The sequence below is a fragment of the Manihot esculenta genome, chromosome 4 (assembly GCF_001659605.2).
Source record: "Manihot esculenta cultivar AM560-2 chromosome 4, M.esculenta_v8, whole genome shotgun sequence".
Classification (NCBI taxonomy): Eukaryota; Viridiplantae; Streptophyta; class Magnoliopsida; order Malpighiales; family Euphorbiaceae; genus Manihot; species Manihot esculenta.
The window spans coordinates 7,752,295-7,774,276 of record NC_035164.2 but is presented as its reverse complement, the minus strand read 5'-3'; the positions used below and the strand labels follow the sequence as shown (position 1 = coordinate 7,774,276).

The 21,982-nt window shown below is 25.2% G+C and overlaps 3 protein-coding genes and 1 pseudogene across 4 annotated transcripts; all 4 read left to right on the top strand.

The window, feature by feature from the left end:
- Positions 1 to 5,270: 5,270 nt before the first annotated feature.
- Positions 5,271 to 9,971, top strand: LOC110613175 (LEAF RUST 10 DISEASE-RESISTANCE LOCUS RECEPTOR-LIKE PROTEIN KINASE-like 2.1). 2 transcript variants are annotated; one of them, XM_021754181.2, is made up of 6 exons: positions 5,271 to 6,087; positions 7,274 to 7,297; positions 7,408 to 7,479; positions 8,317 to 8,343; positions 8,446 to 8,475; positions 8,684 to 9,971. In XM_021754181.2, the coding sequence occupies exons 1-6, from the start codon at positions 5,316 to 5,318 to the stop codon at positions 9,775 to 9,777; spliced, it is 2,019 nt and encodes a 672-aa protein (XP_021609873.2). In that variant the 5' UTR covers positions 5,271 to 5,315; the 3' UTR covers positions 9,778 to 9,971. The 2 variants fall into 2 exon arrangements, with proteins under 2 accessions (XP_021609873.2, XP_043811663.1); XM_043955728.1 differs by lacking the exons at positions 8,317 to 8,343; positions 8,446 to 8,475.
- Positions 9,972 to 12,500: 2,529 nt separating this feature from the next.
- LOC110613337 lies at positions 12,501 to 13,875 on the top strand. Its single transcript, XM_021754413.2, has 2 exons — positions 12,501 to 13,333; positions 13,735 to 13,875. Exons 1-2 carry the CDS (start codon positions 13,021 to 13,023, stop codon positions 13,830 to 13,832), a joined length of 411 nt encoding a protein of 136 aa, XP_021610105.1. The 5' UTR covers positions 12,501 to 13,020; the 3' UTR covers positions 13,833 to 13,875.
- Positions 13,876 to 14,261: 386 nt separating this feature from the next.
- Positions 14,262 to 16,729, top strand: LOC110613336 (rust resistance kinase Lr10). Its single transcript, XM_021754412.2, has one exon. It carries the CDS (start codon positions 14,480 to 14,482, stop codon positions 15,323 to 15,325), a length of 846 nt encoding a protein of 281 aa, XP_021610104.1. The 5' UTR covers positions 14,262 to 14,479; the 3' UTR covers positions 15,326 to 16,729.
- Positions 16,730 to 18,223: 1,494 nt separating this feature from the next.
- Positions 18,224 to 20,268, top strand: LOC110612531 (annotated as a pseudogene).
- Positions 20,269 to 21,982: the final 1,714 nt, after the last annotated feature.

Here is a 21,982-nt window from a genome sequence, read left to right as displayed (position 1 = left end):
ATCAGAAAATAATTTAAATAATTTTTTTTAATTACTTATGATTTATATTTTCTTTTAAAGTGAAATATTTTTAAATTAAAAAAATAAATTACTAAAATCAATTTAATTGAATTTTTGGAGAATTATTAATTTCAAATAAGTGCATGTACTTGACTAGCTAACTGAGACGTAGACGGGTGTGGTGGTGAAGACTTGATGACTTCCTGCAAGTGATGAGTAATGGCTAGCTTGAAACGTCAAACTGGGCCAATTTACTCCATTATTACAATTAAGGCTTCGAAACTGAATGAAAAACCTCACGATTTTGAATAAATTTTAATTTGATTAACTTTCAACTAATTAAAATAGTTTAACTTATAAGAGTTATAATAAAATTATAAAAAATAAAAAAATAAAAAAAGAAGGGAAAGTATTTGGCCAAGTGAAATCCAAAGAGAGAGAGAGGAGGTGATCAAAAGAGATAATTTTCTACTTCTAAAACAGTCTTTATATATATATTTTTTTCAAATAAAAAGATAATTATTCACAATTTAAAAGAAAAAGTAAAATAAATCTACTACTTTTATGATGACTCTTATACTAATTATGATCTGATTATATTTGCATTTATCTGAAACAATTTTAAATTTTGTACAATTGGCAAAATCGAGATCTGTAATCTATCCCTCGGCTTAGGTTATAGCCTTGAGCAAAACTATACCTCCAGTTAGAAAAAAAAACTCTAAAACCGCATCTTTCGGTTCCTTTTCTCATTTTTGGCTCAAAGGCTATCCCAAAATCAAATTCCAAACAAAAATCAATTGTTTATATCAAAATCATAGACTTTAATAAGAAAAAAATAATGAATTTTGCAACTCATTAATCATACATGTAGCTTGCACATCATCATCAATATGACGAATATACTAAACCTTAACAACATTACTAGCATTCTCATTAGGAATACTAGGTGCTTCTTGATCGAAAATATACAATCTCTTTTAAGAACAATTCTCAAAATGCGATAGCGGTCCAAGAAGTTTAATTTAGTTAATTTGTTAGCATCAAGTATGCTACATAAGAATAGATAATTACTCATAGTAGAATTAGATTCTATTCATGCAGAGATATTTAATTAATAGTCTCATGTATTTTTCTAATTATTGGATAATGTCTTTCATCTTTAATTAGTCTTTCATTATTTTATTCAAATTAATAGCCCTATTTATTAATTTAGAAAATTCAGTGGTAAATCTCTTAATAGGCTAGGATCTCATTTAATTTAAATAATTTTGAGTTTGCGTAACAAATTATTATAAATTAAATTAGGTAGATAATATAATTTATCAATCACATTTCTATGTGACTCCTATATCAGTTAGGTAATAACTCTTTGTCTTTATCATATCTTATATGTTATGACTAACTCTTACTCTAAACTTATATGCTCAAGCGTTTGTCCATCCAAATCAAATAATTTAGTTAAGTAAAACCATATTAAAAAATATCAAATATTTCAACATATTTGAATAAAATCAATCTTGAATTTGCCTAACAAGTTAATAAAAACCAAATTCTAATTTTATGCTATAACAATAGGTGATAAGTCATTGTGTCCTTAACATTTACTTAAAATTTTAATTAGAAATTTTAATTCTAAAATTTCTATTAAGATCTCATGCATAGACATTATTGTTGTATATCTTACATATCACTTGAGGCATAAAGGGAACTTGATAATTTAAAAACATACGTGATAACTTCTTTGATTTTTAGAAATAAAAAAGGGCTCCTCCAATGCTTATGTAATTTTCAACATCTCTTTTTTTTTTTTTTTACAATCTCAGAGTAATAAGAAAAGATACAACACGCAAGACTTATTTAAAAATTAGCAAAAAGATCCAACCATTCATTCATACATATTGAACTTTTTAAAATTTTCTTATAACCATTCATTATGCAAATAAATAATATTAAATGTATATAAATTAATCATTATTTTATATTATATTTATTATTAGTTTTGTGTGCTAAAATTAAAAAATAAAAAATTTAATATTTTAATTTTGGTGATAATAAAAAATAATTTATGTATAAAATAATTTTATTCAAACCTCTAATCATATTTAAAAATTAATTTTAATAGTAAATTATAAAATTAAATTTAATATAATTAATTTCTAAAATTAATTTAATGAATAAACAAGTTTATTCATGTTTCTAAATTAGAAAATACACTAAAATTAATTTTAATTACTGAAAAATATTTCAGTGGCCCAAAGTAATCAAAACTGTTTTAAATTAAATAGCCATTTAATTTAAGGAATGATTTTTATTTTTATTTTTCAGCCTAAAAAGGACCAACTTGAAAATCTTTAAAAATTTATAAGGATCAAACGATAATTTGACTTCATCTTTAAAAATTTGAATAATCCATAGACATAGATTACTTTTATATGGATTTTTGGTCTGTTCAATACACTTATTTATAAAATAAGCACTTATATATTAATTTTATATATTTTACGTATCTCAAGAGATTTATTACTTTTTTTAAAAGAAAATAACATGGTATGTAGTCATCTTAACAAGTGTATTGAACAGATCTATTTTTCCATGTTATTTTCTTTTAAAAAAACTCAAAATTAAATGATTATGAATAAAAATTTTATCTATTTTTCCTATAATTTTTTTTTATTCTCTTTCCCATTCTAAGGAGTAAATAATATTGGTAGTAACTTTTTGAAAGAGATTGCATAAATGGATCAATCGATGCCTAATTATAAAGAGATAACCAATTTCTCGTAGTGTGGGGTCTTTCATTATTGGAGATAGGCTACATACATCTTTTTTAAAGAGACAAGTCTTTTTATAAAAAAACACATTTATTTTTATATATATATTTTTTATAAAATAGTCATTATCAATTAATATAAACCTCATATGAGAGATAAATCTAAAAAGAGAGATACTATTAAAAACACCAAGCTCCTCTCATTTTTGTTTACTTTGATTTCTCATGTAATTGCCTAAATAATATAAATGATTTTTAATATTATAAATTTTAATTTTATGACAAATTATTAAAAAAATCTTAATTTTTTTAAAAAAATTATAATTGCACCTTAAATTTTAAAAATTTATTAATTAAATTTTAAACTTTTAAATTTTAATTAATTGTACTCTAAATTTTATTGAAATGACAATTTTATTAGTTTTTAACAAAAAATTTAATATTGAATTGCAATTGAAACAAGTATAAAAATATGAAATTAAATTGATAAAAGTAAAAGGATAAGGTGGAATTGTAGAAATAGAAAAAAAATATAAATCTTTTTAGCTATTAACTTTAAAATTTATATAAAAGTTAAACAGAACCAATTTATTATTTAATTTTTATAATATAAAAAATTAATTAACTGATTTTTTAATTATAAAAAATATATTAATACATTATGAGTTGTTAAAAAATATGTTAATTAATACTTTTATTAATTTTAACAATTAAGTATTATATAATTTCTATGATACAAGAAAATTAATTAGTTTTATATAAACATTTATTAATTAATTTTTTTATAAAAAAATATTTAAATTTTTTATAATATTTAATTAATAAAATTTAACGAAATTAATTAATAAATATTTTAAAATTTTAAGAATGATAATATATTTTTTAAAATTAAAAATTTTTTAAATTATAAAATTAAATAGTAATTTTTCTAAAAAAATATTTAGTAAACATAGAAAGAAGTGAAAATAATGAGTTTGATGGCTTCTTCAAAGTAATGAGAGGGACTGCAAATGTGAAACGTCAATTAAAATTTGGGAAGTTTACTCCAATAATTTACTAATATCATATGTTATAATCTCAATAAAAATTTGGGAAATAATAAAAGTCTAAATCAATTAAAAAAAATATTTATTTATTTAATTATTTTAAAAAATTCACTTAAATTATAAAAAATAAATTTAAATTAAAAAAAAACATATACGTACTAAAATTTTTGTGCCATGTCCTCATAATTCATTTTATCTTCAGAGAGGCTCAATTTATATTTGATAATAAAATATATCTAAATAATTATGGGAGATTTTAAATTTTATTTTTTTTAATTTTTAATTATAAATTAAAAAAATTATTTAATTATTTTAAAAATTTCTCTTAAATTATAAAAATTATATTTAAATTAAAAAAAAAAAACATACAAGCACTAAAATTTTTGAGTCACATCCTAATAATTCATCTTTATCGTCAGAGAGGAACAATGAATAGGATTCTGAAATTAAAGTAGCAAAGACGGAGACAGCAAAGCAGAAGCCGTAGGCCATGGACTGGCTAAAATGTAGACAACACTGGTGATGATAAGCTTATTGATAACTTCTTACAAGTGACGAAGGAGACTGCATGTCTGAAATGTCAAAAGTGAATGAGACCCTGTGTTTTATTTTGAGAGTTAAAAGTAATTAGAGAGAATTTATATAGATAAAATTTTGTAAGTTAAATTAATTTTTTTTACTTTAAATAATTTAATTTATTATTTAATTTTATTTATATTTATGATTAAAATTAATTTAATTATATCTAAATAATTTATGAAAATATTAAATAATCTAATCATTATTTATAGTATTCTTTTTTTAATTTAAAATTTATTTTTTATAAATTTAAATAATTTAATATATAATTTTAATTTTAATTATATAAATAAAAATAATTATTATTAATTATTATTAAAAAGTGATTATAAAAAATAAATATAAATAACTTAACTTTATATTTTTAAAAAATAAAAATATTAGTACATTTATAGTTGAAATATGGAGAATTAAAAATATTTTTTTTGGATAGCACTGATTGAAATAATTTATTGTTATTAAAATAATATTTAACATTGCAATTTTATTTATAAGAGAATAATTATTAAATTTTTGAGTTTATAGAAATTCATTAGTTATATCAAAACTATTTGAATAAAAATATCTCTATAATTTATAATATTAAATTATTTAGTAATTTATTAAAAAATTAATAATGAATTTGTTTTAGATTTTAATAAAAAAAATTAAATATTATAAATATTTAAATTTATAAGTACTAAATAATATGTATATTTAAAATTATATAGATTAAAAATATAAATATTCAATAGTGTAATTTTTAGATAGAGATGAATTAATAAATTTTTTAAAGATTTAAGGACTTAATAATAATTTTTCTTATCTTTTTTAGAATTAAAAAAAAATTACATAAACACACCTATATAATTTAAAAAATATCAGTGTGCCAATAATATATTAATGGCTAGAGCCGCCTGAAGAGGTTTTCATGTAAAATGAACACAGAAACAATGTCAATCTCCGTCTACCTTAATTCCACGATTGGAGAAATTGTAATCTTCGTTTTCCTGCTCATCTCCCAAACTTGCAAGGGTGGGGATTCAAATCAGTGTCCACCTTCTTCATGTGGGAAGAATCACAACATCAGTTACCCTTTTCGATTACAAACCGATCCAATCAATTGCGGAGACCTTAGATATGAGCTTTCTTGTGAAAAAAATTTGACGGTGTTAAATTTTAACGGTGGAAGATACTATGTTCAATCCATCAACTACGATAACTTCACTATCCGACTAGTGGATGCCGGCGTCCATCCAGACAATTGCTCCTCCATTCCTCGTTTTCCATTGATAACATTCGAAATGTTTGATACATATTCCACTTATAGATACCAATGGTCAGAAACAGATGAACGCAAATGGGCAAAGTTAAGACAGCCTCCAGAGTTGTCGCAGATGATTATGTTCATAAAGTGCCAAAATCCAGTGAAGTCTCCTGTTTACGTGGAAACAGCTCCTTGTCTTATCTCATCTTATGTAAATATAGGAGACATGAAGGCAAACGATTTGATGGAGTTGTGCGGCGTGGAGATGATTAGTTTGTTTCCATTATTTCCGGCAAAGAAGAACATGTCGTTTCTTGAAATTCACAGGCAACTTGCATTTGGGTTTCAGCTTTCCTGGCACAACATCCACTGTGGACAATGTGATGGTGGTTGCTATCTGGACAGCAGAGAAGGCATTCGATGCCTTTATAATGATTACTGGTGTAAGTAATGCTTTCATCCATTTTATCATTAATAATTGATTACTTTCACACACAAATTTATTTGATTAATAAATCACTGTGATAGTCTTTTTCCTTTTCTTAATAATATATTCTTTCTCCACCATTCTAATTATATCTATAATACAAAAATATAAAATATTTTTCATATTTTATTATGTTTGGAGCTTTAGAAAAATTCATCACCGGAAAATATCTTTTCTAATAAAGATGAACTTAAAATTTTGAAAATCTTATTAATACTGATTATCGGCGTAAGTAAAGGCTTTCGATGTCTTTATAAGACTTTACAGGGTAAAAGTCTATCAAGCCTCACAATTAACCAGCCTCAGATACAAATCCCAGTACAACTAATTCAGGAATGAAAATGCACAAAAGGAATAAATATAAGGTAAATTAAAAAAAAAAATTATCTTAGTTTGACCCATTTTTTCTTTATAGTAGTTGCGATATTTGTATCGTTAACAAATAAAGGTAATTTTTTAAATGTAATTATGAAATATTAAAGTAAAATATAATTATTAATTTATATTTTTAATAGAAAAAATATTCTATAATTTAATTGATCAATTTTTTACTCTAAAATTTATACTTCAATTTATCTCAAATTAATATATTGAACATCAATATTTTCTGACAGTATTTATAATTATTGCTATTTATTAACAACTAAAATTTTATTTTAACACAAATTAATTTACAGATTTAAAATGAAAAATCGATGAAACTAAAAGTTTTTTTTTTTATTTTTTCTACACACAAATCCAAATTCAACTTAAAACACAACATCTAACTGAATACAAACCTAAATACAATAAAAAAACCCACATACAATTCATACAAATCCTAATATAATACAAAAAATATATAATACATCTAACTCAGGCTGCATCAATGCCGTTTTGGAGATTAACGTAACAAACTTTAATAAATCAAATTAAAATTTTAATTTGATATAATTTATATTATTTTGATTTAAATGGAATTTTAGTCGATCCTAATAAAAAAAAAGGGAAATCGTAAGAATAATTAATTATTATTTTTACATAAATTCAAATTATGAAACTAATAAGTAGTACTGAATTTTATGTTCCCTAAGATTATATATCTGATACAATCTATAAGATATATGTGTAATACTGATTTATTTTCTTCTTGTTTAATGAAGGGAATATGTTATCTGGTATCATAAGTAAGATCCCTATCTCTACTTAAGTAACATGTGGTTATTTTTAATTAACAATTACTTCTTTTAAGAGCAGCATTAACATCAATAAATTTATCTACATCAACTTCATGCAGGACTTCTCGTATTCTTTTTGGAGCTACCTTTCCAATATATAGCAAAATTTTCTCTACGTTTGCCTGATCCTGGTAAGAACTCCTATTAACAAATCAGTAGACATAAAACCTATTTATGTGTAGAGACAAAATTTTAAAAAATATATTTGTTTTATTATAATACTCTCCATTTTAATTTTTATATTAATTTAAAATAAAAAAATTATGCTTATTTAAATATATAAATATAATTATTAAAATCATGTTTTATTTATATACAATCTATTCGTATAAATAAATAAAATATAATTGTTTTTTCAATTTTTCAATATAATAAATAAAATATAAAAAATATAATTGTTTCAGAGTATTCCATTTCCTTAATAAAATTTAGAAATCAGAAAAGTTGTTTGTTTGTTGTTTTCCTATTAGAATAAAAAGGTTAAAATAACATTTTTTTTTTTAATTTTTTAAAAAATAAGAAAATATTTTTTCAAACACGCTCTTAATTTTTTAAAAGAAAAAATATTTTTTAAATTCTTAGAATTTTGTTAATACTGAAAATTTTAAATGTATCTGTCTTTTCTACGAATTGGCAATAACTTCTTAATATTTTAACTTTATTCAAAAACCCAAATAAAATTAAAATTATTTATGTTAATTCAATTATATACTAATTATTTATTATTTGTTTGATAATAATTTTAAATAAAAGTATTTTGTTAATCATTTGAGTATGAGAGATGTGCAATGTCTATTTCATTATTTATTCAATAGGATGTTTTACTATTTTTTTTCCTAACACAAAATATAAATAATCTCTCACGCACATGCATATAGCTAACTCAAACCCAAATATTTCATTTACATAAATATTTTCTTTCTATTATATATATATATGTAATGCTCTTTTTTTCTCAATTATTGAAGGGAATTCGATATTCTGGAATATCATATGTAAGATGTCTCTCTCTCATTATATAATGTGATCATGTTTAATTAATTGTTATTTAAAAGAGCACCAGCATCAATAAATTTCTCTACATTAACTTCATGCAGGGTTACTTGTATGGACTTTTGTTTATCTTGGTAAGAACTCCTTCCATTAATGAATTAGAGAACATAATTGCCTATTTATATGAAGAGACACCATGAAAATCTGTAACATATTAAATCTAGTTAACTTTATCTTATGTTTTTGGAAGCATATCTCTCACATTTCTCAGGTAACATTTTAAGGGCAATAACTAATTAATGAGTTTCTCTTTGTTGAATATGATCCCATAATTTTATCCAGGAATGTGTTTTGTTGCAAGAGCTTTATGTGGGGCTCCATGTGTGATTGCATTTCTTATTTATAAATGGAGAAGAAGGCATCTATCTGGGTATGAAACTATTGAAGAATTCCTCCAGAGTCACAATAACCTTATGCCAATAAGGTATTCTTATCCAGACATTCGAAAGATCACTAGAGGTTTCAAGGAAAAGTTGGGTGAAGGAGGCTTTGGTTTTGTGTATAAAGGAAAACTTCGTAGTGGTAAATTTGCAGCAATAAAGATGTTGGGTAAATCTAAAGCTAATGGACAAGATTTTATCAACGAGGTTGCTACAATTGGGAGGATCCACCATACCAACATAGTAAAATTAATTGGTTTTTGCGTTGAGGGATCAAAGCATGCTCTTGTATATGAATTTATGTCTAATGGGTCTCTTGATAATTATATTTTTTGTCAAGAAGGACCTATTTCTTTGAGTTGGGAAAAGTTATATGAGATATCTCTTGGAGTGGCACGAGGCGTTGAGTATCTACATCAAGGTTGCAATATGCAAATCCTTCATTTTGATATCAAGCCTCATAACATCCTTCTTGATGAAAATTTCACTCCAAAAATTTCTGATTTTGGATTAGCTAAGCTTTATCCAACTAAGGGAAGCATTGCATCTCTTACAGCTGCAAGAGGAACAATTGGATACATGGCACCAGAGTTATTCTACAAAAATATTGGGCGTGTTTCATATAAAGCAGATGTATACAGTTTTGGAATGTTGTTGTTGGAAATTGCAGGAAAAAGGAAAAACCTAAATGCATTGGCAGAAAATTTGAGTCAAGTTTACTATCCATTCTGGGTTTATGACCAACTCTCAAGTGGAAAGTTAACAATAGAAGACTCATCAGAGGAGGAAAATATATTAACTAGAAAAATGATTATAATAGGATTATGGTGTATACAGATGCAACCTTGTAATCGTCCTCCAATGAACAAAGTACTAGACATGCTTGAAGGAGATCTCAAAAGCCTAGAATTGCCCCCAAGACCTGTTCTATATCCTGTAGAATCAATGACTATAGATGAAGGAGAATCATCATCAATGTCAAGCGAAGTAAAATAGATTCAGAATATTGTTTGGTTGAAAGAGAAGGTAAAATGTCCTGCAACTTTTTTTACCTTTATAAATTGCTCTATAGAATTAGTGATGACTTGATGATATGTTGTAATAATTCTATGTGTTTAACTTGTTGAGTTTAAGCTATTCCTATTTACATAATCTTCAATGTATGATAATGCATTTGCATTTTGCTTCAATATTTGTTGAGTTTAATTTTCCTTTGTGGATATTGCTCCTTAACATGTAATCCAAGTCCTTAATCATGGTAGATTCAGTATAGATCCTATCACAATTATTAATTAACATTCAGTCGTTATACCTTTAGCGGTTATATTTATATTCTTAGAAATTTTTGTTATTTATAAGCAATGATTAATATTTTCTTATGGCATCTAAAAATCGTCATTGTTATTTTCTTATGGCATCTAAAAATCGTCATTGTTTATTAATGACACAATACCAAGATACTGTTTTGACAAAAATTAAAGTACAAATATCTTGAAATAAAAAATCTATGAAATTAAAGAATTTTTTTTTTTTAATTTTTCTCCATAATGTAATAGCACTTCTCATAAAATTGCATTTGAAATTTTTAATATACTTTTTGTTTTCCTCCATAATAATATAAATTATATTTTTATTAATTCATCAAATTCATTTATTTTGTGGGTCTCACTGAGCTTATTTATTTATTTATTTATTTTTAGGTTATTAATTCATCAAATTCATTTATTTTGTGGGTCTTACTGAGCTCCAACAATAAAATACCCAAGAAGAAATGCTAATGAAAAATAAATGCATGCACAATGTGGATGTAACATCCAATTTTTTTTAATAATAATTAAAAATAAAAATATAATTTATAGAAATTTTGAAAATAAAATTTAAATTTCAAGTTAGGGAAATATTAAGATATGTATTTTAATGTTTACAAAATTTATTTAATAAAGATTCACATTTTATAAAATTTTACACCTAAATAATATATGTGCATGAGTAGTGCTCACGTACATAGTAATTATATCGTTTTTTTGTTAGAGAGAGAAAAAAAAATTTAAAATAAAACAATTGACTCATAAAAAAATCCTATTTATTATTGCTCCGCATTTATCAGTTGGATAAATGGCGGACTCTTAAAAATTTTTATATTCATAGTGAAGATTTTAATTTTTTAATTTATAAAATTTTTCATGTAAAAGTAAAAAATTTATATATAGTTTATAAGAATTTAATTATCATTTTTTTCTCAAATTTTTATTCTAATTAAAGAGGGAATGTTAATCCAATTTTAAGTTAAAAATAGTAGTTAACATTTTGTTATGTGATGTATAACCATTATATGTAGTTTTTGAAAATCTATTTTAATGGAATATTTTCTCAGTTTTAAATTAAAAATTTTTCAAGCATTTAATTTAATTGATTTTTTAATTTAAAATAATTTTTTTATAATTTTATAAAAATTTATTAATTTTTTTTATAAAATTATTTATACTAAACGGTCGGATTACAAATATATTTAGAATGAAATGACAAAAATTATAAAAGTATTATAGGTTGTTTATATGAACTTTCCCTTCATTTATTTTTCTCATCCTAAGGGGATAGCATTGTCGCTACTTGACAGTGACTTCATAAGAGAGACTGACTTATGTTGAGTTATTCCTCCAGCGGGACACTTTGACTCAAAGGAAAAGAAGACGATAAAAATATACAATAAAATTTAGAGTTAATATATAATAAAATTTACCCTTTTTATTATTTGTAATTGAATTTTATTATTTTATATTTCATTAATTAAATTTTATATTTTTATATTTAATTTAATTGAATCTAAATTTTAGAATTTTATTAAAAATTAATTAAATTATTACATTATTTGATATATCATTATCAGTCAGTAAAATTCATAATACAATTAATTAAAAATTAAAAATTTATAGTTTAATTTTTAAAATTTAAAGTGTAATTATAATTTTTTTTAAATATGGTGATATTATTTTTTCAAAATTAAAATTTATAATATTAAAAAATAATTTATATTATTATTATAAGTTTTTTAGTGTTATCAATAATTTTATTCAAATTAACCTACTTCTTAATTTTTTTTAAATCTATACTAATTATTATTATATTAGTTGAAAAAAGTGTATGATCAACCACATATATAAATTATATTTCCTAATTTGAAATATAAAATTATATTTCGCATAATCTATTTTTAAGAATATAAAATAATAAAATAGTTATAATTATTTTTAATATATTTTCTTAAATAGTAATTTTTTTACTTCCAACCGTAGTATTAATTATACTTTTTTAAACTATAATAATAATCGGTGTGAATTTCAAAAATAAAAAATAAAAACGTGAGTTAATTTAAAATTACATTAAAATAAATTTGATATACTAAATTATTGATAAAATTAAAAATTTTATAATAATAATAATAATATAAATGATTTTTAATATCATAAATTTTAATTTAAAAAAATATATAAAAAATTTATATTTGCACCTTGAATTTTAAAAATTTACTAATTAAACTCTGAACTTTTATGTTTAGTGGAAACATCATGTATTGTTTTTTTTTTTTTTTTTTTATAAAAAGCTGAAGTGCAAATGTTTATTTAAAAAAAAAAAATAACTTTTTTTCTTTTCCTCGACATTTATCGTAAATATTTGAGCCTTAATTATTAGCGAGTAGTACAGAGCGTAGTATAAAATTTTTGAAATAAATAATCTTTTTTTTTTTAAATGCCCACTATACCTTCTTGCTTGGTCCATATATGGGAAGCCAATTGAGAACAGAAATATTTCTCTTTCTCTGAAGCAGGAAAACAAACACATGGTGTATCCATCTCTCTGCTCTCCCATGATCATAGAAAGTCTCATCTTTCTTTTCCTGCTTATCTCCCAAACAACCTGCAATTCTACAGAAATAAATGATCAGTGTGCAGCTTCTTCATGTGGAAATATCCATAACATTAGTTACCCTTTTCGATTACATACTGATCCAAAAAATTGCGGAGACCACAATATGAGCTTGCTTGTGAAAATAATCTGACAGTGTTGAGTCTATTCGGAGGAAAATACTATGTTCAGGCCATCAACTACGATAACTTCACTATCCGACTGGTGGATGCCGGCGTCAATCAATATGATTGTTCCTCCATTCCTCGTTTTCCTTTTACTTTCGACAACTTAATTTTGGGAAATCATGGATACTTGGTTTCCGATTTAACGCGTATGATTTGTTTCATCAAGTGCCCAAGTCCAGTTCACTCTCCATCTTACTTGGACTATTCTGCTTGCATCAATGGAGGATCTGCCTTGAAGATGCATACTTATGCGATGATTATAGATGAATCGAATTGGATATCTGATTTGATGGATTTGTGCAGCTTGGAGACGATATCTTTGATTCCACATGAATTGGGCTTGGAGAACAAGAATAATAGATCCTGCGTTGAAATTCACAGGCGACTTGCATTTGGGTTTCAGCTTTACTGGCAAAGCAACAGCTCGGTAATCTTCCTGGACGTTGATAACCGCATCAGTGGTAAGTGGTTACTATTGAAAAATCTACTATTTAGTCCCTATAATTTATTACTAATTATAATTTAGTCTATATATTTTGAACAATAAAATATATTTTTAGAAAAATAATTTTTATATTTTTAAAATATAAATTTTTTTTCACAAATAAACACAATCTTATCTCACTTTTACTTCTCTCATATACTTATATCAATCTGTTTTACCAATAGTTTTTTTTTTAAATTAAATTACTATTTATCTTTAAAAATTATAATTATGGATAGTTTTTCCCCAATTTTATAAGTAGCTATAATCTCATAATTTATATTCATTTATTTTTCATAGCCGATCACATAATTCGATTTATTGTAATTGTTTCATTATTTTCTATTGACTCATAGTTTTGTATTGATTTTCATATAGGTATAAGTACACTCTTCAATGAGTTTATATATGGAATCAGTTTGATCATCGAAACAATCGAATGTAAGTTTTCTCACCATTTATGTAATCGTAATTAAGTGGAGATTATATAATTTACCACTTAAAGTTTACTTGAAAAATCAATTAACACGATGATTTTTTCGTGTTAACTTTTGATAATTGATTTTTATATTATTTAACCTTTAAATTTTGTAAAATGCCTCCCTTAAAAATTCAGGGCGTATATAAATTCAAGGCGTAAATAAGTCATGTAAGTATGTAATCAAAGCATATGTAAACTATTTAAGCGCGTAAGAGTTGAATAGCTATATTTTATAAAATTTATGTGTTAAATAATTATACTATTGTATTAAAAGTTAATAATAAAAAGATTAGGTTATTAACTAACTTTTTGTAAATGTAGTGGCTAAATTATGTATTTAACTTAACTAATTAGTTATTTATTTATTTTTAAGAATATAAACACTCATTAATTTTCTGTACATTTTCTACGGCTGAATACTCAACGATATTCACTGATATTGGTAAGAAACAAGAACTACTTTCTTTCAAAAATAGCTAAGTAACGCCTGCATTTCTTTGCCAACAAATTAAAGCAACTAAAGAATTTGTCTCTCTTCAAAGCTTTCCAAAATTTCATGCAGGAATTTTTTGGTTTGTAAGAGCTTTACTAGGACTTCCATGTGTAATTGTTTTTCTTATATTCAATTGGCGAAGGAAACATATGTCGGAATATAACACAATCGAAGAATTCCTACAGAGTCACAATAACCTTATGCCGATAAGATATTCCTACTCACAAATTAAGAAAATCACCGGAGGTTTCAAAGAAAAGTTAGGAGAAGGAGGCTTTGGTTCTGTATATAAAGGAAAGCTCCATAGTGGCCAGTTTAGTGCAATAAAGATATTGGATAAATCTAAAGCTAATATACAAGATTTTATCAATGAAGTTGCTACTCTCGGGAAGATTCATCATGTTAATGTGGTTCAACTAATTGGTTTTTATGCCGAGACATCAAAACAAGCTCTCGTATATGAATTTACGTCTAAAGGATCTCTTAGAAAATATATTGATCTTGAAGGATCCATTTTGATAAGTTGGGAAAAATTATATGAGATATCTCTTGGAGTGGCTTATGGTATTGAATATCTACATCGAGGGTGTGATATGCAAATCCTTCATTTTGATATCAAACCTGATAACATTCTGCTAGATGAAAATTTCATTCCAAAGATTTCTAACTTTGGGCTGGCAAAATTTTACCCAACCAAAGGGAGCATTGCATCTCTTACCGTCAAAGGGGGAACAGAAGGATATATGGCTCCAGAACTATTCTACAAGAATATGGGGGGTGTTTCATATAAAGCAGATGTGTATAGCTTTGGACAATTGGTGTTACAAATAGCAGACAGAGGGAAGAAAGAAAATAATAAAGTTATTGAAAGTTTAAGTGAAGTTTATAGTCCATATCGGCTTCATGACCAACTGTCTAGTGGAAATTTACCGATAGAAGACATAACAGAGGAAGAAAAAATAAAAGCAAGGAAAATGATTATAATAGGATTATAGTGTGTACAGTTTCAACCTTTTGATCATCCTGCTATGAACAAAGTCATAGAGATGCTTGAAGGAGATTTAGAAAGCCTACAAGTACCTCCCAGACCTACTTTATTTCCTCTAGATTCTGTAAATACAAATTGGCGAGAATTATTATTAATGTCAAATGATTTTACAGAATCGAGAAGATCGATTAAAAATCTAGATCAAAGGACACAATAGGGAAATATTATGCTTAGTTTTACATGGAAAAGCTAAGATATCACTCTTTGAAAGAGTAGACTTCCATTTTAAAAGGTGAAACATAAATGTTCTTTCTATTGTATCCTTTTAAATTGCCCTAAATACTAGAGTTAATTAATGACTTGATGATATTTTATAATAGTCCTGCATAATGATAATACATTTACATAAGATTAATGGCTTTTTTTCTCAATAATAAGAAATTTCATTGATTGAAGAGCCTAAGGCCTACAAACCATAACAAAATAGGATTCTAAGGCCATAGACGGAAGCCCAACATAAGAACAAATCCTAGAACTCTAACCCATAATACATGACCCATCCAACCGGATTGGAAGCAAAGCACCGCCGCCTATAGTTGTTGGAGAAGCTCATCATTGTTGGCTTCAAATAAGATTGACGAGTAGCTCGCAAATCATAGGCCAAAAAAGATATGCAAACATACTGAGATACTAGGGAAATATCCCAAAAACCAAACAAGAAAGAAGATAGAAAAATTCAACTCCACGGCAAGGAAATAAGCCTTCATCGGAACGGTTGCAAAGCTATGAAGGCAGGTATAAAGAGAGAGGGGACACATCGGTCGAACCACCACGCACTGCATGGATCACGAGGAGAGTTCTCTAAATCTATTCAAAACACAAACAACAAGAAAAACTAAAAAGTAGAAAATGATCGAGCATGAGAGAAAATTTTCTCCACCCGAAGAGATAGATGGAAACCTCCTACTAAGATAAAGAATCGATAAAAACTCTCGAAAAAGATGAGGCTAAACCTCAGGAAACTCAAAACTCTCTCTTCAAAGAGAACTACTTATTTCCATTAAGGGTTAAAACCACCAATTCACATTAATGACTTGATAGATTGAGAGGAGCTATATATATAAAGCAGCTGCTTTCATTTGTAATAAGAATTGCACATTTGCATATGAAAAATAGCATTACTGCAAAAGAGAGAGAACTGTATGAAATTCAATAATGACAGCTGATCCAACGGCTGCACCCACATTTTTTTTATAAGAATATGAATTTTATTAATAATTCAGAAAAACTTAATATGTCACATACCACTAACTCAACTTTCAAAGTTAACGATTCGAACCTAAATATTTGCATGCTAAGTGAAAAAATATGGAGAATCTCAAACAAACAAGATATAATCAAAAGCAAAGTAACTACAAACTAAGACCATCTCCCACGCTGCATTAAATTTTATTTTAGCGTTGGAGGCCATACACCAAAATCCAGCGGGATTTTGGTGTTTTGCTACAGTATCACGCCATATTTGGCATGACACTATAACAATGCTATTTAATTTTTTTTAATTTTTTATTAATTTACAATATAGTACAAAACTTTATAGTCTTTTTTATAAAAGTTCTTCCTTACTATTTAAATATTAAAAACTTTTCAATTAGATTCTTATTTTTTCACTCTCATAATATATTATATTTTTATTTTTTAATATATTTTTATAATTATAAAAATTTAATTTAAATTAATATATTCTCAATTATAAATATTATTTATAATAAATTAATTTATTTATAATATATTATATAGTATAAGTGGAGTGACACATATATTATAATTGAACAATATATATTAATTGAAAATACAATCAGCAACAATACACTAAATATTTAATATTCTGGTAGGTCGTACCCGGATCCAACAATATCATTGAGATATTGATCATACACATGAGGCGGATGACAGTGGTGGTTGTTGACGTTGATCTCTTTTCTCTAATATTCAAATTTTTTCTTAGCGAAACATTTCACGAGCAATTGGATCAGAAATAAAATTTAAATCGAGCGGTAAAATTTTATTTTCTTTTTTAAATTCCTTTAAGTCCAAAGCTCTGCTTTTCATTAGCCTTCCCTTCTCCCTTTCTGCAGTTGCGTTCGCCAACAATGCCACAAGCTTTTCATTATCAGCATGTAAGCATTTCAGAGCGGATGAAAAAGATTCATCAAGTTTTTTCTTCAATTTTGCTTTTTTGACCTCAAGAGGTCGATCCGATGATGTATAATCTCCTGTAATATCCTCATTTAAATGAATTGAAAATGATGATAAGTTTGAAGATGGTACCATAGGTGAGTCAGGAATAGGATTGTCCGACTCTGAGAACACATAAGAAGAGCTTTGATTTGGAACTATTTTTTTTAGAGCTACTATCTTTGAACTTCTCAGCATCTTTCATCATGCTCCAAACATGGTCAAATTTGAATCTCTATTTGTAGCTTGAATCTTGCATGAGTAAAGTTTTTGCTTGATTGAGCTGTATAATTTGAAAAATGTTAAGAAAAATTCTAAGATTTATATACAAAGTAATAACCAAATAAATACTCACCAGATCTTGCTCTGAAGCACCATTAGGATGTAAGTTTTCAACTTGTCGATGACAATCGTTCAATTTTCTTTTAGCCTTCTCAATAACTTGTATTCGACATTGAAAAGATCGTGGGTTGCGGGACTCCCAAAACTCATTCTTTGCAACTTCATACGCCACCCGACTCCAAAAGCGTTGACTAGATTGTTGTTTACCTATAATGGGATCTTGTGAAACATCTAGATAAATTATGCATAATAGCACATCTTCATTGGTAGAATATTCTACAGATCTTGAAGTCATAGTTTACAAAGTGATTAAATATTAAAGGGTATGGCTAACTTATGTAAGTTGTAAATGTTGGCATTCTAATATATATAAGTCAGATGGAATCTTAAACAATAATTAAACTAACAGTATCCTGATAGATTTCATATTAAAATTGACCGTTGGATGAATTTCATCTCAATCTCCACCTTCGGACAGTATACATCCCTATCCTCACATTTTTCAATAAAGTCAGATGGAATCTTAAACAATAATTAAACCAACAGTATCATAGTAGATTTTATCTTAAAATCGACCGTTGGATGGATTTCATCTCAATCTCCACCTTCGGATAGTATGCATCCCTATCTCCATATTTTTCAATAAAGTCAGATGTAAACAATAATTAAACCAATAGTATCCTGATAGATTTCATCTTAAAATCGATCGTTGGATGGATTTCATTTCAATCTCTACCTTTGGATAGTATGCATCCCTATCCCTACATTTTTCAATAAAGTCAGATGGAATCCTAAATAATAATTAAACCAACAGTATCCTGATAGATTTCATCTTAAAATTTACCATTTGATGGATTTCATCTCAATCTCCACCTTTGGATAGTATGCATCCCTATCCCCACATTTTTCAATAAAGTCAAATAAAATTTTAAACAATAATTAAACCAACAGTATCCTGATAGATTTCATATTAAAATCGACCGTTGGATGGATTTCATCTCAATCTCCACCTTCGAATGGTATGCATCTCTATCCCCACATTTTCCTATTAAATAATGTATTCTTCTAAGATATCAACATAACTCATATTTTCTAGTTCCTCTTAAATTCGAGTCAAAAAAATTCTACAGATTGTTACTTAAAATGGATTTCTATGTTGGAGATACATCAAATAATGATGCTGAAAATTCATCATCATCTTCTTTAGATATTGATGATTATATTTCAGATGATAATGAGTTTGAAGTGGAAGCACAAGCAGTTAATCAACAATTTCTTAGAAATAAGATGGTTTTGCAGCAAATACAAGATCAACACTGAGTTTCTAGAGGTGACTCTGTTCCAAGTCTTCCAGTAATTAATTGAGATCATGAAGCAGCTGATCGTAATTTATTTCTGAATTATTTTTCAGATAATCCACGCTTCAATAATGTAATATTTCGTCGATGATATAGAATATTTCGAAATTTATTCCTTTGTATTGTCGATGTAATAAAAGTGCATGATACGTATTTCGAACAATAAAGAGATGCAGTAGGTAAAATTTAATTATCTACTCTAAAAAAAAATCACAGTTGTATTTCGAATGTTAGCGTATGGTTTGCCGGTGGATGCTACCTACAAATATATGAAAATTGGAGAGTCCACTGCAATTGACAATCTAAAGAGATTTTATCGAGTTACCGTTGAGGTATTTGGTGAGCAGTATCTGAGATCACCAACTGCCGAGGATGTTGCTAGGCTTCTTTATATTGGTGACCAACGTGGCTTCCCAAGAATGTTAGGTAGTCTTGATTGCATGCATTGGAAATGAAAAAATTGTCCTATTGCATGGACTGACTAGTATACAGGTCGTAGTGGATCACCAACAATTATTTTAGAAGTTGTAGCTGATTATGACATTTGGATATGACATACATATTTTGGAATGCCTGGCTCTAATAACGATATTGCATTTATTTTTCGGCCTTACTAAAAGTATTGCTCCTCCTGCTCATTATGTTATTTAACGAAAAGAATATAATACGAGTTATTATTTGACTGATGGTATATATCCAAAATGGTCAAATCTGATGCAAATTATTCGTGAACCACAAACAAAGAAGAATAGGTATTTTGCAATGAAACAAGAATCATGTCGAAAAGATGTTGAACGTGCTTTCAGAGTGTTGCAGTCACGTTTTGCAATAGTTGTAGAGCCATCACGTTTTTAGAAAAAAAAAAGTATTGCATGATATATTAACTATATGTATTATCATGCATAATATGATAATCGATGATGAACATGACCTTAGTGCACCTATTAAAGACAATAGAGAATTTTCAGCTCCAACCGTTGAAATGGTTGTCGATAAAACTACTCGATTCTAACAATTTTTAGCTTGACATAAAAAAATTAAGAATAAAAATGCTCATTTTGCACTTTATAATGCATTAATTTAGCATTTGTTGGAGCAATATACGAATTTAAATGATCATCTAAATTAGTTTGTATTTTTTTTATTGATAATTTAATATGTATGACTCTATTTTATTTTGAATTTTGCTATTTAATATTTAATTAATGTATGTTTATAATTAATATTTAATTAATATATTTTTATAATTAATATTTAATTAATGCTTTTTATAATTAATATATTTTTATTTATCTCTAATATAATTGAATATTTGAATATTGAATTAAAATATAAAATATATATATATGGGATGTATATATAAAATGAATGAAATTTTTGAGTGAAATAGATAAATAAAATTAAAATAAAATAAATAATATAATATTAAGGAAAGTGAAGAATATAAATAAAATATTTTTTTATATTAAAAATAATGTACAAAATTAGAGATGATATTGTATTATTTTAATATTTTATATTAAAATAATATAAAAATAGTGTGCAGTGTTGGAAATGGCCTAACGGATAAGAACCGATTAAGGAGGAACAACAAAAATTAATATTGTTGTTTTTGTTACTATATACTAAAATAATAAAATTACTCCTTTATTTCTGTCTTTTATTAATTTCATTTTTTCTATTTTTATAGGTTAGTTAATAAAAAAATTTAACCTTTATATTATTTTATATTTTAATATAAATATTTAAATTTTAATTAAATTAGTCCGACATTCATACGTAGGTATAATTTGGAGATAATTTTTTATCTACTTTAAATTATTTTAATGAAATCATTCAATTTTAATTTTATTTAAAAAAAATTACCCTAACCTAGTGTGGCAGGTTTCCAAGTTACGAATTCTTTATTCATTTTATTTCTTCCGCACCTATTATATTTAATTAATTGATAAAATTATTTATTAATAAAATATTTATTTTTAATAAATTTTTATTATTAAATTCTACTATTAAATTATGTTATATACTTGCTATTTAAAATGATTATTTAAATTTTAATTTTTTTTTTGAAATAGTACTTAAATTTTAATTTAGAAATAAAAGAAAAAATTTTCAATATATAAAATAAGAGTTTAAAAAATTTATTGTTACATATAATGAAGGATTAAATATTAATATGTTTATTAAGGTTTTTTAGTAAGATAATAGTAAAATATAAAAATTAATTAATTTTTAAAATAAATTATTAAATATTTGATAGAAATAAAATTAATGAAAATTTTCATTATTGATTGTTGAATATTATAAATAATGCTAAGTAATTATTTAATTGCACAGGTAATTAGATATAAATAAATATTATTTATTTTAAAAGAATAATGATTTTTAATCAATTTTTAACTAATTACATTTTCAACATTAATTATTAAATATTTTAAATAGGATAGAGCAATATTTGGTTCAAATCGAAAAAAATCGAACAAATTAAATTAATTTAAAATTTTAGTTTAATTTTTTATTCATTTCAGTTCAGATTTTAATTTTAAAATTTTTTGTTATTTCAGTTCGGTTCAATTTTGATCAGGAAAAAAAAATTTAATCGAACAGATTAGTGATAATAATATATTATTTTCAATAATATAAATATTAGATCATATTAAATTTAAAATATTTTAATTAAATTTTAAAATATTAAAAATAAAATGTAAAAATAAAAAATTTATTAA

Bases quoted from the DNA above. Each gene is read 5' to 3' on its own strand.
- LOC110613336 (XM_021754412.2), top strand. From the start codon at position 14,480: ATGTCGGAATATAACACAATCGAAGAATTCCTACAGAGTCACAATAAC.
- LOC110613175 (XM_021754181.2), top strand. From the start codon at position 5,316: ATGAACACAGAAACAATGTCAATCTCCGTCTACCTTAATTCCACGATT. The intron at 7,298-7,407 runs GTAAGATCCCTA...AACTTCATGCAG, and splicing joins TATGTTATCTGGTATCATAA to GACTTCTCGTATTCTTTTTG. The intron at 7,480-8,316 runs GTAAGAACTCCT...CAATTATTGAAG, and splicing joins TCTACGTTTGCCTGATCCTG to GGAATTCGATATTCTGGAAT.
- LOC110613337 (XM_021754413.2), top strand. From the start codon at position 13,021: ATGATTTGTTTCATCAAGTGCCCAAGTCCAGTTCACTCTCCATCTTAC. The intron at 13,334-13,734 runs GTAAGTGGTTAC...ATTTTCATATAG, and splicing joins CGTTGATAACCGCATCAGTG to GTATAAGTACACTCTTCAAT.